Raw genomic sequence first — 13591 nt, 5'->3', positions numbered from 1 at the left:
TATATATATATATATATATATATATATATTAAGAGCCAGAGGGATACTCTTTATCTTCATATGAGTAAGGGTTAAAAAATGCCGAGACATGGCTAAGAGTTTTTATCCAAAGTAAACCGCAACTTGGCATTTATAGTGCTCATACATATGAAATGAGCTACCTGACACATGAATTAACCCAAATCCAGACATTTTGTGCTAAAGACGTGCACATGCAGTGTTCTTCCTAGTATTAAGACAAAGTGATACATTCAGTAGGGTGTAAGATCTTTTTTTTGTATATGGAATATACATGATATATTTATAGAATAATCCTAACATTTCTCTTCCTTCTGTAGCTGCTGGAGTGGATCCGCCGCACCATCCCCTGGCTGGAGAACCGCGTGGCAGAGCAGACCATGCGTGCCATGCAGCAGAAGCTAGAGGATTTCCGTGACTACCGCCGTATCCACAAGCCGCCCCGTGTGCAGGAAAAATGCCAGCTAGAGATCAACTTCAACACCCTGCAGACCAAGCTGAGGCTTAGCAACAGGCCCGCCTTCATGCCGTCCGAGGGCAAGATGGTTTCGGTGAGCGTGACAGATTTTTAGCTTAATATATTTCATATTTCAGTTGGATTACTACTTCCTGGGGTTTTCCATCCCGTAAAGCTGGTAAAATCTTTCTAACTCCCTGCTTTGTGATCCAACAAAAATAAGATTGTTCTCCTAACAACAGATACAAAGGCCTCTCCCAACAATAGCAATTTAAAATAAAAAAATAGAAAACAGGTGGGAGAAAATGCTCAACAAAGAAAGGAGAACTTGAAGAGCATGAAGATAGCTCACATTTAAGTCAAATAGAAGCTGCACTTCATTTGCAAATAATAGATTACCCATTTCTAATATCTCCGACATTTACATAGGAGCGTTTTCAAGGCATACATTTCTTTATTCAGATTCTGAGCACACAGTTTCCTTAAACTTCAAGTGTCAATAGAAGATTTAGAAATCCTTGTTTGCAACATACAGCAATGATAACGCCTGTGTCTCCGCCAGGATATTGCCAATGCCTGGAAGGGTCTGGAGGGGGTGGAGAAGGGCTACGAGGAGTGGCTGCTGACCGAGATCCGCCGCCTGGAGAGACTCGACCACCTGGCTGAGAAGTTCAAGCAGAAGTGCTCTATGCATGAGTCCTGGACTGGAGGTAGGGACGGCATGTCAGAAAAAAAAGTGAGATGGAAAAGATACTTTGTGTTCTATGTGCATTTATCCTGTGTGACCCTCAATCGAATGCTGGCTATAAAAAACTACATCATTTATTGCCATAATAATAATGCTACAGTGAGTCAAAGAAAAATGCTAACTGCAGTGGAGTGAAGACAAAAGGATGGACTAAAGCGAGAGCTCTATGAATGAAAAGCTTGTAGTCTGTGAAGATCAGGTTGTAATATGCAGATCAATTAATTGTCTTTCAGGTAAGGAGGAACTGCTGTCCCAGAAGGATTATGAGTCAGCATCTTTGATGGAGATCAGAGCCCTGATGAGGAAGCATGAGGCGTTCGAGAGCGACCTCGCTGCTCACCAGGACAGAGTGGAGCAGATTGCTGCCATTGCCCAGGAGCTGAAGTAAGGAGCCAAGACAGAGAAAGGGTGAAACAAAATAAATGTGCTGGGGAAATTGGAAGGAACCCTAAGAAAAATTAGGGTGTCATTTAGGTGAAATAGAGATGTGTTGGGGGCTTTCTAATTTTAGGGACATGGAGAAAAACTGAAAGAAACAGTGATAAGGAGATGATGGGGAGGGAATGAGTAATAATTGGAGCGATAATGTTGGATTGAGGGCAGGAAACTGTAACAGGGAGACGTAAAGGTTAATTGTCGTGATAGGAGAAATATGTTGAGAACAGACAAGAATGGGACTACAGTGAAGAACAAAAGTGGGAATGAGAGGAAAAAGCGTGTTAATGAGATATAAAGATAAAAAGATGAAAGGATGGTTCATAGAAGAGCAGAAACCTGTGATCTCTCTATTTCCTTATTCCTCTCCACCCCTCTGGGCTTTTTCCCCAGATAATTTTGATATGGTCTCTTTGATGCTATATACAGTGTTCAGCACCATAATGCTGAATATGATATGTGTGCCACACATAATTTCTTCATTCATTACTTCATATGGAGATATTATAAACTCAAAGTTCTCAGATGACCCCTTATATGCAGAATAGGATATTTGGGGGAAAATGTGTGTATAATTGTGGAGAATAGTTTTTCAGAGGGCCTATAAAGGTTGCAGGTGCTGTGCATCTTTGTTAAATGTTTTTATTTATTTCATAAAACAGTTAATTTCCTGAACCTCTACAATTTTTTTCTTTTTAAATCTGTCTTATTGTTTTTAAAGTTATCTCACAGCATGTCAAAGTTTGGAGAACAAAAGTGCTGAGGCCACTTTATATTTGTCATTTTTCTGGTTAGAGAGGATTAATGCTGCTGTGTTTCACTCTGTCCTCTCCTCCAGTGAGCTGGACTACCATGATGCAGCTACAGTCAACGGTCGCTGCCAGGGCATCTGTGACCAGTGGGACAACCTAGGTACTCTCACCCAGAAGAGGAGGGACTCACTGGAGGTACACCCTGAAACATGAAAAACATTATGGTAGTCAATGGGTTCTTAATATAAAAAACAACGTATGAATAAATAAGTTATTTAGTTTCATCTCATTTTCATAACAAGTCAGTGCTTCTGTCCACACCTTACGTTAAGACACGTGTCTTAACTTTGTGTGTCTGTAGCGTGTGGAGAAGCTGTGGGAGACCATTGACCAACTGTACCTGGAGTTTGCCAAGAGGGCGGCGCCCTTTAACAACTGGATGGACGGAGCCATGGAGGACCTGCAGGACATGTTCATTGTCCACAGTATTGAGGAGATCCAGGTACAGCCACTGTATATACGCACGTTTGTCATCACAATCCACTTCAAAACACAGAATATTTTATCCCGTGTGTGAGTGAGTAAGTGATAAAAAAGTAATAGTATAGCATGTCAAAAAAGTCATGGTATAGTATATTGAAAAATGTGATGAAAAAGTCATAGTGTAACAATATGAAAAAGCAGTAACAATATGAAAAGTATAGTACGTCAAATAGTCTTAGTATATTAAAAAATGTATGAAAAAATCATTGTATAGTATGTTAAAAATAGTAATAGTATACTATGTTGAATAAGTCATGGTATAGTATGTCGGGAAAAAAAAAAATCATACTGGGGCTCCTGGCGAACCTGGGTAAGAGTCTGCAGTCCCTGCTTGCTGGTGCTACTTGGAGTGGTGTTAACCTCTGAGCCACTGTGATACCAAAGTATGCTGAAAAAAGCTATTAAATTGTCATTGTATGGTATATCGAAAAAAGGGATAAAAAAAAAAGTCAAAAAATTGTGTTGTGATAAAAACGTTGTAGTATTTAAAAAAATAGTCATACTAAGAATTGAACCCAAGTCAGAGTCTGCATATCCAACTTGCTGGTGTTATATGGAGTGGTGCTAACCACTGACCAATTCTGACACCAAATAGAGAATGTTGATAACAGTCATAGCATGTTGATGAAAGCAATTAAAAAGTCACAGTATGGCATGTGGACAAAAAGTGAGAGTCATAGTGTAGTATGTCGAAAAATTATATTTAATTTTAAATTCAATTTTATTGATAGTATTAAATAATGAGTTATTGCAAGACACTTTACAGATAGAGTAGGTCTAGACCACGCTCTATAATTTACAAAGAGCTAGTAATTCCCCCAAGAGTAAGCCTTTAATGCAACAGTGGCGAGGAAAACTTTGTTTTAGGCAGAAACCTCAGACAGACCCAGGCTCTGGGTGGGCGGACATCAACCGGTGCTGACTGGGGTATGATGACCATTGTCAATTATAACAATAAAGATAATGAAACTATGACAAAATAATAGTTGTAGCAGCTCAGGGCAGAGCAGGACGCTGAGTAAGACCACGATTTAGGTGCCACCCACATCCAAGGAAAACGGTGAGTGGGTATTACTGGGACATGAATGCACACAGATGAAAAGAGAGAGGGTGACTGAAAAGTCTTAGTATAGCATGTGAAAAAAAAAAAATCATAGTAAATTGAAAAAAGTATACCTAGTGTGTCTAAATAAGTCATTGTATAGTATGTTGAAAAAAGTGAAAGTAAAAATCATAGCATAGTATGTAAAAAAAAATAGTTATTGTATAGTATATCCAAAAAGTAATCCTGGGAATCGAACCCGGGTCAGAGTCTGCCGTTACTATATGGGACCACTAGGGCACCAAATAAAGTATGTTGTAAACAGTCTTAGCATAGTATGTCTGAAAGAAGCACTGAACTTAATTAGTGATAACACAAAAAACTGTAAAGCTATTGAAAAGCTGGTTCATCCCTGCAGATTTTGTGTGGTCTACTGTTTGAATGACGTCTGCAGGTGAAGGAGTAGCATTTAGGAGTGGTAGAAGCCTGAAGAGGATTTAAAGATAAATAGTGAAGAAAAGTTGAAGACAAGCACAGATGTTATTAAAGAACTGAACATTTTGATATTTGAGTGTATTTTGTTGCTGAAAGTATGCAGAAGTAATAGGAGTAACTCCTGTTATGGTCGTTAAGTCGTTCAGCTGCATGTTAATAAACCTTTTTGGCAGACTTGTCTGTCCCTCCATTCAAAGGAAAGAAATAATATTTTGTGAGTTTTTGGCCACCCTAAATAAATTCTACGGGGAAAAATATTTTTGAGACCTACATTTACAAGTCAGGTGTAACATTGATCTCCTCTCCCTTTAGAGTCTGATCACCGCTCACGACCAGTTCAAGGCCACTCTGCCCGAGGCCGACAAGGAGCGCATGGCCACCATGGGCATCCACAACGAGATCCTGAAGATCGCCCAGACCTACGGCATCAAGCTTTCCGGAATCAACCCTTACACCAACCTCTCCCCCCAGGACATCAGCACTAAGTGGGACACTGTGAGTAAAATCAAACACAACCAGGAATCACCATGTGGGATTGGAGGAGCATTAGAAATAATGAAAATGTATCATTATTATAGGTAACTGCATTTCTGGTTTGTGTAAGTTGACCTTATGTTAACAGGAAATATCAACCTAACCAACACTCTGTGTGCTGCATTTGGTCATCTGGCTAATAATACTTACAGTGCATACATAGTGACAGGTCAGGAATAGTACAGTACATTTAGGTTACAGCGACATTGAATACTGTAGGCTGCAAGCGCTGTGTGAATCAAAAATAACTGCAGAACACAATCTGTCAGTGCAGTCGCAGTGTGACACAGCTGACCATCTGTACTGAAAAAATAGATTTTGTTCCTGTGGGAATTATGAAATAACTAGTTGGTTAATCACTAAACAAGCTGGACTGGAGCAGCTGTTGACTGTAAATGGGTTTGAATCTGTATGTAAAGAAGCAGCAGGAAGGCAGGCAGTACTATGCTGTTCGAAATGAAAAAAAACTGCTCATCTTTTGGTATCTTGGTTACACGTTTTAAGCACGAAGGGGCTGCCATTCACATCTAATTATATCGGACACATTTCTTTTGCTGTTCAGAAGTAGCTTGTGTGACTTGTGCATTTATCCACCTGCAGGTGAAGCACCTTGTTCCCCTCAGAGACCAAATGCTCCAGGAGGAGGTGGCCAGACAGCAGGCTAACGAGAGACTGAGGCGCCAGTTTGCTGCCCAGGCCAACATCATCGGACCCTGGATTCAAACCAAGATGGAGGTACAGTGATACTGAAACACTACAGAGGTAGAAAAGGAAACTGCAGTTCAACTGGCGTGAGGTGTAAAGATTGTCTGTAGTTGCCAATAAATGCATAATTATGGAGAAATAATGAACAGTACACAAACATAAGAGCAAGGGGGCTGCATGTACATATACATTAATGTGCTGCTAACAAATATTCACAGCCTCTGTCTCAAGACTTGGCATTCAAACGTTCTTATTCCCTCTCCCTGTTTACACCTGAAGGAGATCAGCCATGTGTCTGTGGACATTGCCGGCTCCCTGGAGGAACAAATGAACAGCCTGAAGCAGTACGAGCACAACATCATCAACTACAAATCCAACATGGACAAGCTGGAGGGAGACCACCAGCTCAGCCAGGAGTCCCTCATCTTTGACAACAAGCACACCAACTACACCATGGAGGTACAGTGGACATGACCATAGGCTCCCCTCCCACCACTTTGTTTCTCTGCTTTAAAGCGTATTTTCTCTTCTCTATTCTTCAACCGCTGCAGCATGTGCGTGTGGGCTGGGAGCAGCTGCTCACCACCATCGCCAGAACCATCAACGAGGTGGAGAACCAGATCCTGACCCGCGACGCCAAGGGCATCAGCCAGGAACAGCTCAACGAGTTCAGAGCCTCCTTCAACCACTTCGACAGGGTGAGGCGTTCTTGGTGTAAATTGAGCTTATTCAGTAATGAGTTACATAACCATGCATAATAAACAACACAAACTACAGGTTAGATCTTATATTTTACATTTTTTAAACATCTGTTTGAAGTATATTACATAGCTTGACCTAAAAGTATTAAAAAAACAACAGTCAAGATCAAAGATTTCAGTTAAAGCTGGAGTTGATAACTCAAAAAAAAAAAAAAAATATATATATATATATATATACTCCAACTGTCACTATATCCTGACAGTATCTCCCTCTCTTTCTGGTGCTCCTAACGGCATAAGGTAAACAACCAATCATGGCCCAGGAGTCTCTGACGCAGTGCCCATGACTGCTCGTGAGCTGTGGTCAAACTTGTAAACATTAATAAAGATTCTGTTATGCCTATTTCGCGCCTTAAATGTTTCCAGAAACATATTTTAGTGTACCGTTAAGTTGTAACACTAAGTCTTCAACATGGTGGCTGGGTCCAAAACCTTCTCATTTTACAGCTAAACAGTAAACTCAAATGTCTCTGAAAGCATTTGAGGCAAAAAAATAGACAAAGCTGTGACAGAATCTTGATTCATGTTTAATCAGCACAGTTCACAAGCTCAAATTGGTTGTTTTTGTACAGGCGCAGTAGTAGGACAGGTTTGTCAAATATGTCAAACTTTTTTTTTTTTTCTTCTTCCCAAACGTCATCTACTGAACCTTTTAATGCTCGATATTCAAGCACAGGCATTATTACTATGATTGTAGGAGCTTCATCAGGGATTTCATAATTTTGTTTGTAAACTGTTTGTTCCAATAATTATAAACACATTTGTTTTTCCTGTTGCAGAAGAGAAACGGCATGATGGATCCAGACGACTTCCGTGCCTGCCTCATCTCCATGGGCTACGATCTGGTTAGTGCAACAGTACATTTTTCAGGACAAATTACTGTTAAAATTGATTATAAAAAAAAAACAAAAACAAAAAAAAACTGTGTTCTCTACCTGTGTACAAATATTGGATTAAGTGTAAAAGTCGCAAGAGATCAGAATTTTATGTATATTCTACTGACTGATATAACCCTTTTTTCTGGGACAGGGTGAGGTGGAGTTTGCTCGCATCATGACCCTGGTGGACCCCAACAACACGGGCGTGGTGACCTTCCAGGCCTTCATCGACTTCATGACCCGCGAGACCGCCGAGACCGATACTGCAGAACAGGTCATGGCCTCCTTCAAGATTCTGGCTTCAGACAAGGTAAGCAGACATACACAGCACACTGTTAGTTTTACCACATGCTCTGCGGGTATTAAGGTCTGTTAAAATATTTTATAAACCCAAGTAATCGCTACAGTGAAGTCCCACTGAGCAATCTGACAGGTAACAGTCAACTTCCTGCAGTAACCTGATAGTCTTCTTTACATGTAAAAGACTTCAAACAGGGAAAGTAACCCAGTGACAGCAGAGAGGCTAAATAAAAGGAGCCTGTCACGAATGAAAGACTCTTCTTCTTCACACCATCTGTTTTGAAATGGAAAGCCAGAACCCTGAAATTAGTCGTGCAGCATAGGTTACCATGGTGATCTACCCTAGTTAAGCCCAAAGATAGCTGGCTAACCCACTGAACTTGCTTTGTGGTAAACATCCTGAGTGTCACTGTTCCCAGAGAGTAAAGTGTAAAGTTACGTTGTTAATTATGGCCAAAACTACAACGATAAGAGTTCTTCAATTAAATGATTTTTCAGCTACAGAATGAAATGCTCTGTTAGAAGTTTGGTTTCAAAATCAGGTCGTGGCAAAGTATTAATTTAGTCGCTGGTCTTTGTTACAAGCCTGCCTCCCTCCCTCTCTCCTCCAGAATTACATCACAATGGAGGAGCTGCGCAGAGAGCTGCCACCTGAGCAGGCAGAGTACTGCATCAGTCGCATGACCAGGTACATCGGAGCCGACGGCCCCTCCGGCGCCCTGGACTACATCTCCTTCTCCAGCGCCCTCTACGGGGAGAGCGACTTATAAACAAAGCCGCGTCTCTTCACCTCCTCCTATTTCTCCTATGCGGAGAGAAAGCAATTTAAACCCCCTTCCACTGTCCTTATCCTTTTTTCCTCTTTTAAATCCTAACTTTCGTCCCCTTCTCTCCATCCCTCCCTCCATGCCCCAGAAACACTGCCCAGAGAGGGTGAGATTAGAAGGCTTTGCTCAAGTTTAGAAGCTGTGTTTGGACCGGCCAGCTTGTCCCTCACATAGGTGTCTTTAAAAACAGGAATGTGCCAGGTATTGCAGTCAACTTATGTAAGAAGCATACATATATACCATACCTGCCTTTTGGAGACGTTAAACAGAAGTGGGTTATGAGGGTGAGAGTTGGTTAGAAATGACTTATTTTGAGCAAAGCCTCCTGCTCTCCCTGCTCTCTCAGATGACATTTTTTTGTAGAAGGGTAATTAAAGAAGAGAATGTGATAAAAAAGCTGGTCAGTTGGCTTGGTTGGTTGTGTATTTGTGCAGATGCATGCTATGTTGAAGTTTAGAAATGCTGTCTTTGTGAGTCACTGACTCTTCCTTAATCATCCACAATCATTAGGAGCTTGTTAACATTTCAGTCAGCAGAGGAAAAAGCAGGTCAGGTGCTACGATGTTACAAAGCCAGTCTGATACTGACATTACTCACCACAGCACTGTGAAACCTGAATGTTAGCAAAGCTAAAACTTAACCTGAAGATCTTAAAGCCTTAATCTCAGGAACAAACAGAAGGAAAATGTGAGCACTGAATAATGAGATGCAGAGAGAAACTCAAAGCACTGTGGGTAAATACAGGGCCACGGCTGGATGGGGACTTAAGAACGAAGACAGAAAGACCGATCCCACACACCTCTCTCCAGAGAAGTATTTCAGCTAAATTAACATCCCATCTAAACTTGATGGAGGAGGGACAGAGAGAGGTGTTGAGCAGTAAGAGACAACAGGGCATTAGGAAAGTTGTGGACGAAATAAGAAGAATCAATACTGTAAGTGGGACCATAGCAGGCCTATGTCAGTGATGAAGCAAATAGGGTTTTGGTCCCATTGACAGGTCGGCCATGATAATCAGTGCGAGTCTACTCCTCCGCATGCATAATATTTAAATTACAACTGTGCTCCATTCTCCCCCTCAACTCATTCTGTCCATCACTAATGCTTCGAAAAACAGTTACATTTTAAAAACCTCAACTTGGAATAAAAAAGGAAAATTATATTACTAAACAGCAGTTGTGTTATTTTTTACTTAATACGAGACACAAGTAGGGCTAATTGTGCTATGGGTTTATTGGCTTGTTTTCTAATGACTACAAACCCACAGAAAACCATGTATAACAGCAGACACATAAATACAAAGATAACTAATGGTTCACTGCTGATCGCCTGTATAGACTGACCTTTAACCTCTGTGCCGGGCTCACATACAGTCGTTGTCAGGGTCCCAGCAGAGGTGGGGTGGGAAGTCCAGGCCTCTCTCCTGGGCGTAGCGTATCCAGCGCTCCTCGTCCCCCCGGTGCGTCAAATACCTGCAGCCCATCCTCTGCTCAAACTCCCTGAGGTCACACCACAGCTGGAAGTCCTGCAGAAGGATCAGGAGTGGACGTGATGGGAATCTAGCTTGGTTCACAATTTTAGATTTAATGAAGACATTTTTGCCAGTGGAACAAGATGCCTTAGTTTTTGTCTTTACGTCACCTTAAATATCTCTTTAACAATGGTGTTCATTGAAATGATCCAATATCAATACATTAGGAACATGTCATGTATTTTCTTCTGTAATGACATTGAAATATTTAACACAACCACAAAACTAGATAGAAAACATGTCATAGTTAGCAAAAATTACATGCAAGCTGAGAAGCATTAGACGGTATATTCTAATTAGGGTTTAAATAAAGGCTCATCAGAGCTCAGATCTTTACAGTCTTTATATCCGACTATAAAGGAGTGTAATATATCTCACCTGCAGCCAGGGGTGTCCCAGAGCTTTGCCCACACTGAACCTGCGTCTCACCGACACCTGCAGCAGGTTGTTGATGAGACTCATGGCTGGAGACAAAGGAGACCGAGAGGACTTACTCAAATTGTCTCAAAAGTTGTCAACTGGAGTCACCCAGTGGCCAACAGGAGAAAATGTGTGTGTGATTCTGTCCGGTAGAGTACAATAAGATAATATTTAACCCTAAATACACTTCAAATTCAAGCAAGATGAATGTTAAAAAAATAGAAATGTTAAAAGCAGAGATACTGCTGAAAAAGATGCCAAGTGCTCTCCAATGTTTCCATAAATCACAATTTGCATTTACATGGTAATGCTGCTGCCAGCAGGTAACATTTTTAACTCTCACTGATGATACATTCAAGGACACTTTCATTTGAGCTGCACTCATGAGCCGTTTGATAATCAACAATAAAGTCACAATAGTGTCCTTAAAAACAGCAACAGGACAAGTTTTCACAACAAAAAATAAATAATACATACCCTCCAGTGAGATGGAGGCCCATGGTTGTCGTGGGTACATGAAGGTGGCGTTGGTGATCTGCTGCCTGATGTCCTCGTCCTCGTTGAAGGGGAATGTGCCGCTCAGGCTCACGTACATGATGACGCCCACGGACCACATGTCCAGAGAGCGGTTGTAGCCGCTGCTGCTGATCACCTCGGGCGCTAAGTAGGCCGGCGTGCCCACGACGGAGCGACGGAAAGACTTCTCGCCGATGATGCGGGCGAAGCCGAAGTCGCAAAGCTTCACCTTCAACACAGAGGCGATTTAACGTGTTATTAAAACAACTCACCTTGGTGCTTTGAAACACAGCGTAAACAACCCTATAATCCCACCTGAGGGAAAGGGTCGGCAGAGGCCAGCAGTACGTTCTCAGGTTTAAGGTCACAGTGGGCGATGTGCTTGAAATGCAGATACCGCAGAGCCTCAAGGATCTGCAACACACACAGAAAGGACAACAACATGAGTCATCGTATAATATACATCATACTTTAGCTTTATTTATGCAGTAGGTCACGTAAAAATATTCCAGTTTTAATGAGGGATGGCCTAAAAGAGTCCGACTAAAATGACTTTTGTTGTCTACCACTGTATGTTTCACATTTGTTTTTTTCACTAAAAACTAGATTTTTGGATAAAATCTATAAAAACATACAAATATGAGTCAAAAAAAGGCTTAAACCGGGACTAAAGGGAACAAACTATAACTCTGCTGTTACTGGTCCAAACTACCCAGTGATAAAGAAAAACAAAAACAAAAATCAGAAACATTAATGAAAAGTCAGAAAATAAACATCAGGAGACGTGATTTTTATAAACCATCTCATGACCCCCCCAGATTTATCTTTTGACCCCATGTGAGGGTCCCGGCCTCTAAGTTGGGATCCTCTGTCATAAAAGATAACATAGAATTGTAATAATTTTAAGGCCTGCGGAGCATTTAATGATGGGAAAGTGATCTTACCTGCATGACCAGGAAGCGGGTGTTGCGTTCAGGGAGTTTGCCTGTCTCACTGGACAGAATTATCTCCAGCATGTCTCCATGGAGCTTCTCCATAACGACAAAGACGTACTCCACTGTCTCAAACATCCCCTCCAACAGAACCACACCGAGATGGGACAGATTCTGGGCATCACACAAACGCACGAAGTAGATGTTAGAGAAAATAATCTTAGAACGAGGACAGCGCTAAAACATGCAGATAATATAAAGTGGATCAGTACCTGCAAGATGGCCACTTCATTCCTCAGCTGTCTCTCTTGCTTGGTGGGGAAGCGAGTCTTGTCGATGACTTTGATGGCGACTGGCCGACCCGACTTCCTGTGGGTTCCTGAGGAATGAGAAATAAGTCACCTCTATTATTATAATTATTATTAGTAGTATTAGTTTAGTTCTACAATAATTCAGTTTTAGTCAGTCAGAATTGTAAGTTTACAGATGGTTGGTAAGGATTTCATATTAATTTCCTGGAAGGTTTTCTTAAAAACCCCACTGCAATTAGCGTAGAGACAGTGTTCAATTAGCACACTCCTAACTGATTACAATTCAAATTAATTGCCTCCTTTGGGTGACAACCCAAGTCTAAAAATGTCAAGTTTGTCTAAAAAAAAGTAAACAATGGATGACTAAACATATATGATGAATGAAGATACAAAATGAACAATAAATTATTGTTTTCAGGGTTCAAGGTAATTCTTCTAGAAATCAACTGCTGATAAAAATTTTAACAGAAAGAACTAAACCTTTTCCACAGTTTTCGATTTGCACAAAATTGAGAAAAGAAATGCCAGGGTAACTTTAAGAATTAAATTAAGGATCCATAAAGTAAAACATTAGCATTTTCATCTTTGCGTCAGCTGCGAACCTCCCAAGAAGAAAACATGCTCCGCTGATTCTTTGCTTGACATCGGACCGTTACCATCGGAAGAATTCCACAGAAGCCGCTCACCTTTGTACACCACTCCAAACTGTCCTGATCCCAGCACCTCGTCTGTGAAGATCTGATACACCGAGCTGATGTCCTGCACACACACACGCATACGCACGATGAGGAAGAAGTTCACTGCGATTATTAATAATTCAGCAGTATGGAGTTGATCCTTACCACGCTGTCTCTGCGTAAATCCTCATCTGTAATCAGAACACAAACAAGATCATTTTAACTCTGACCTAATAAAAATCACATCAATAGACAAATCTAAAGTAATTGGTATTGGTTTGGGTTCATGTTCCATCGCCCACATTAATTTCAGTGCAATAAATGATTAATGGAAAAGTAGCTCATCACACCTATAAAGTTGTATTTTCTCATTTCTGTCCAATAATAATCCCGAGGGGTTGTTTCTGGCTCACCCTGGTTCTCCTCGCCGTGTCCTCCGCTGCTCTGCACGGGCATCAGAGCCTGGCGGATGGCGCTCTCCCAGGGCGGCCCGTCTTCTCCGGCCATCACGCAGTACACCAGCGAGGCCGTGACCACCTCCAAGGAGTGAGAGCTGTTGCCTGGCAACAAGGGCACGGAGAGCTGTGCGGGGCCTCGGACCTGCAGCACCTCAGACAGAGTGATCTCCTGCAGGAGAGAAATAAAATGCATAACGTGCTGTGTTATTTTCAACATTGTTCTGTCATCCTTAGTATCTTTTATGTTCTCC

General features: G+C 41.4%; 2 protein-coding genes across 4 annotated transcripts in view; one reads left to right on the top strand and one right to left on the bottom strand.

The window, feature by feature from the left end:
* Positions 1-9660, top strand: part of actn3b (actinin alpha 3b) — a 35868-nt gene extending 26208 nt beyond the window's left edge. The window contains exons 10-21 of the mRNA XM_032499294.1: positions 339-569; positions 1038-1185; positions 1457-1607; positions 2497-2605; positions 2772-2912; positions 4803-4985; positions 5625-5759; positions 6009-6188; positions 6281-6427; positions 7270-7335; positions 7520-7678; positions 8280-9660. Of these exons, the coding sequence (XP_032355185.1) occupies positions 339-569; positions 1038-1185; positions 1457-1607; positions 2497-2605; positions 2772-2912; positions 4803-4985; positions 5625-5759; positions 6009-6188; positions 6281-6427; positions 7270-7335; positions 7520-7678; positions 8280-8438 (1809 nt within the window). The 3' untranslated portion in view covers positions 8439-9660. The remainder of the gene's footprint in view (positions 1-338; positions 570-1037; positions 1186-1456; positions 1608-2496; positions 2606-2771; positions 2913-4802; positions 4986-5624; positions 5760-6008; positions 6189-6280; positions 6428-7269; positions 7336-7519; positions 7679-8279) is intronic.
* A 163-nt stretch (positions 9661-9823) lies between these two features.
* The window catches only part of prkd4 (protein kinase D4), a 14445-nt gene continuing 10677 nt past the window's right edge, over positions 9824-13591 (bottom strand). For all 3 annotated transcript variants that reach the window (XM_032499296.1, XM_032499295.1, XM_032499297.1), the window contains 9 exons: positions 13296-13509; positions 13048-13073; positions 12892-12964; positions 12167-12273; positions 11907-12068; positions 11278-11376; positions 10924-11191; positions 10405-10490; positions 9824-10020 (listed from right to left, as the gene is read on the bottom strand). In XM_032499296.1, the coding sequence (XP_032355187.1) occupies positions 9859-10020; positions 10405-10490; positions 10924-11191; positions 11278-11376; positions 11907-12068; positions 12167-12273; positions 12892-12964; positions 13048-13073; positions 13296-13509 (1197 nt within the window). In that variant the 3' untranslated portion in view covers positions 9824-9858. The remainder of the gene's footprint in view (positions 10021-10404; positions 10491-10923; positions 11192-11277; positions 11377-11906; positions 12069-12166; positions 12274-12891; positions 12965-13047; positions 13074-13295; positions 13510-13591) is intronic.

The sequence above is a fragment of the Etheostoma spectabile genome, chromosome 19 (genome assembly GCF_008692095.1).
Source record: "Etheostoma spectabile isolate EspeVRDwgs_2016 chromosome 19, UIUC_Espe_1.0, whole genome shotgun sequence".
NCBI lineage: Eukaryota > Metazoa > Chordata > Actinopteri > Perciformes > Percidae > Etheostoma > Etheostoma spectabile.
This window is presented reverse-complemented; position numbering and strand designations above follow the sequence as displayed.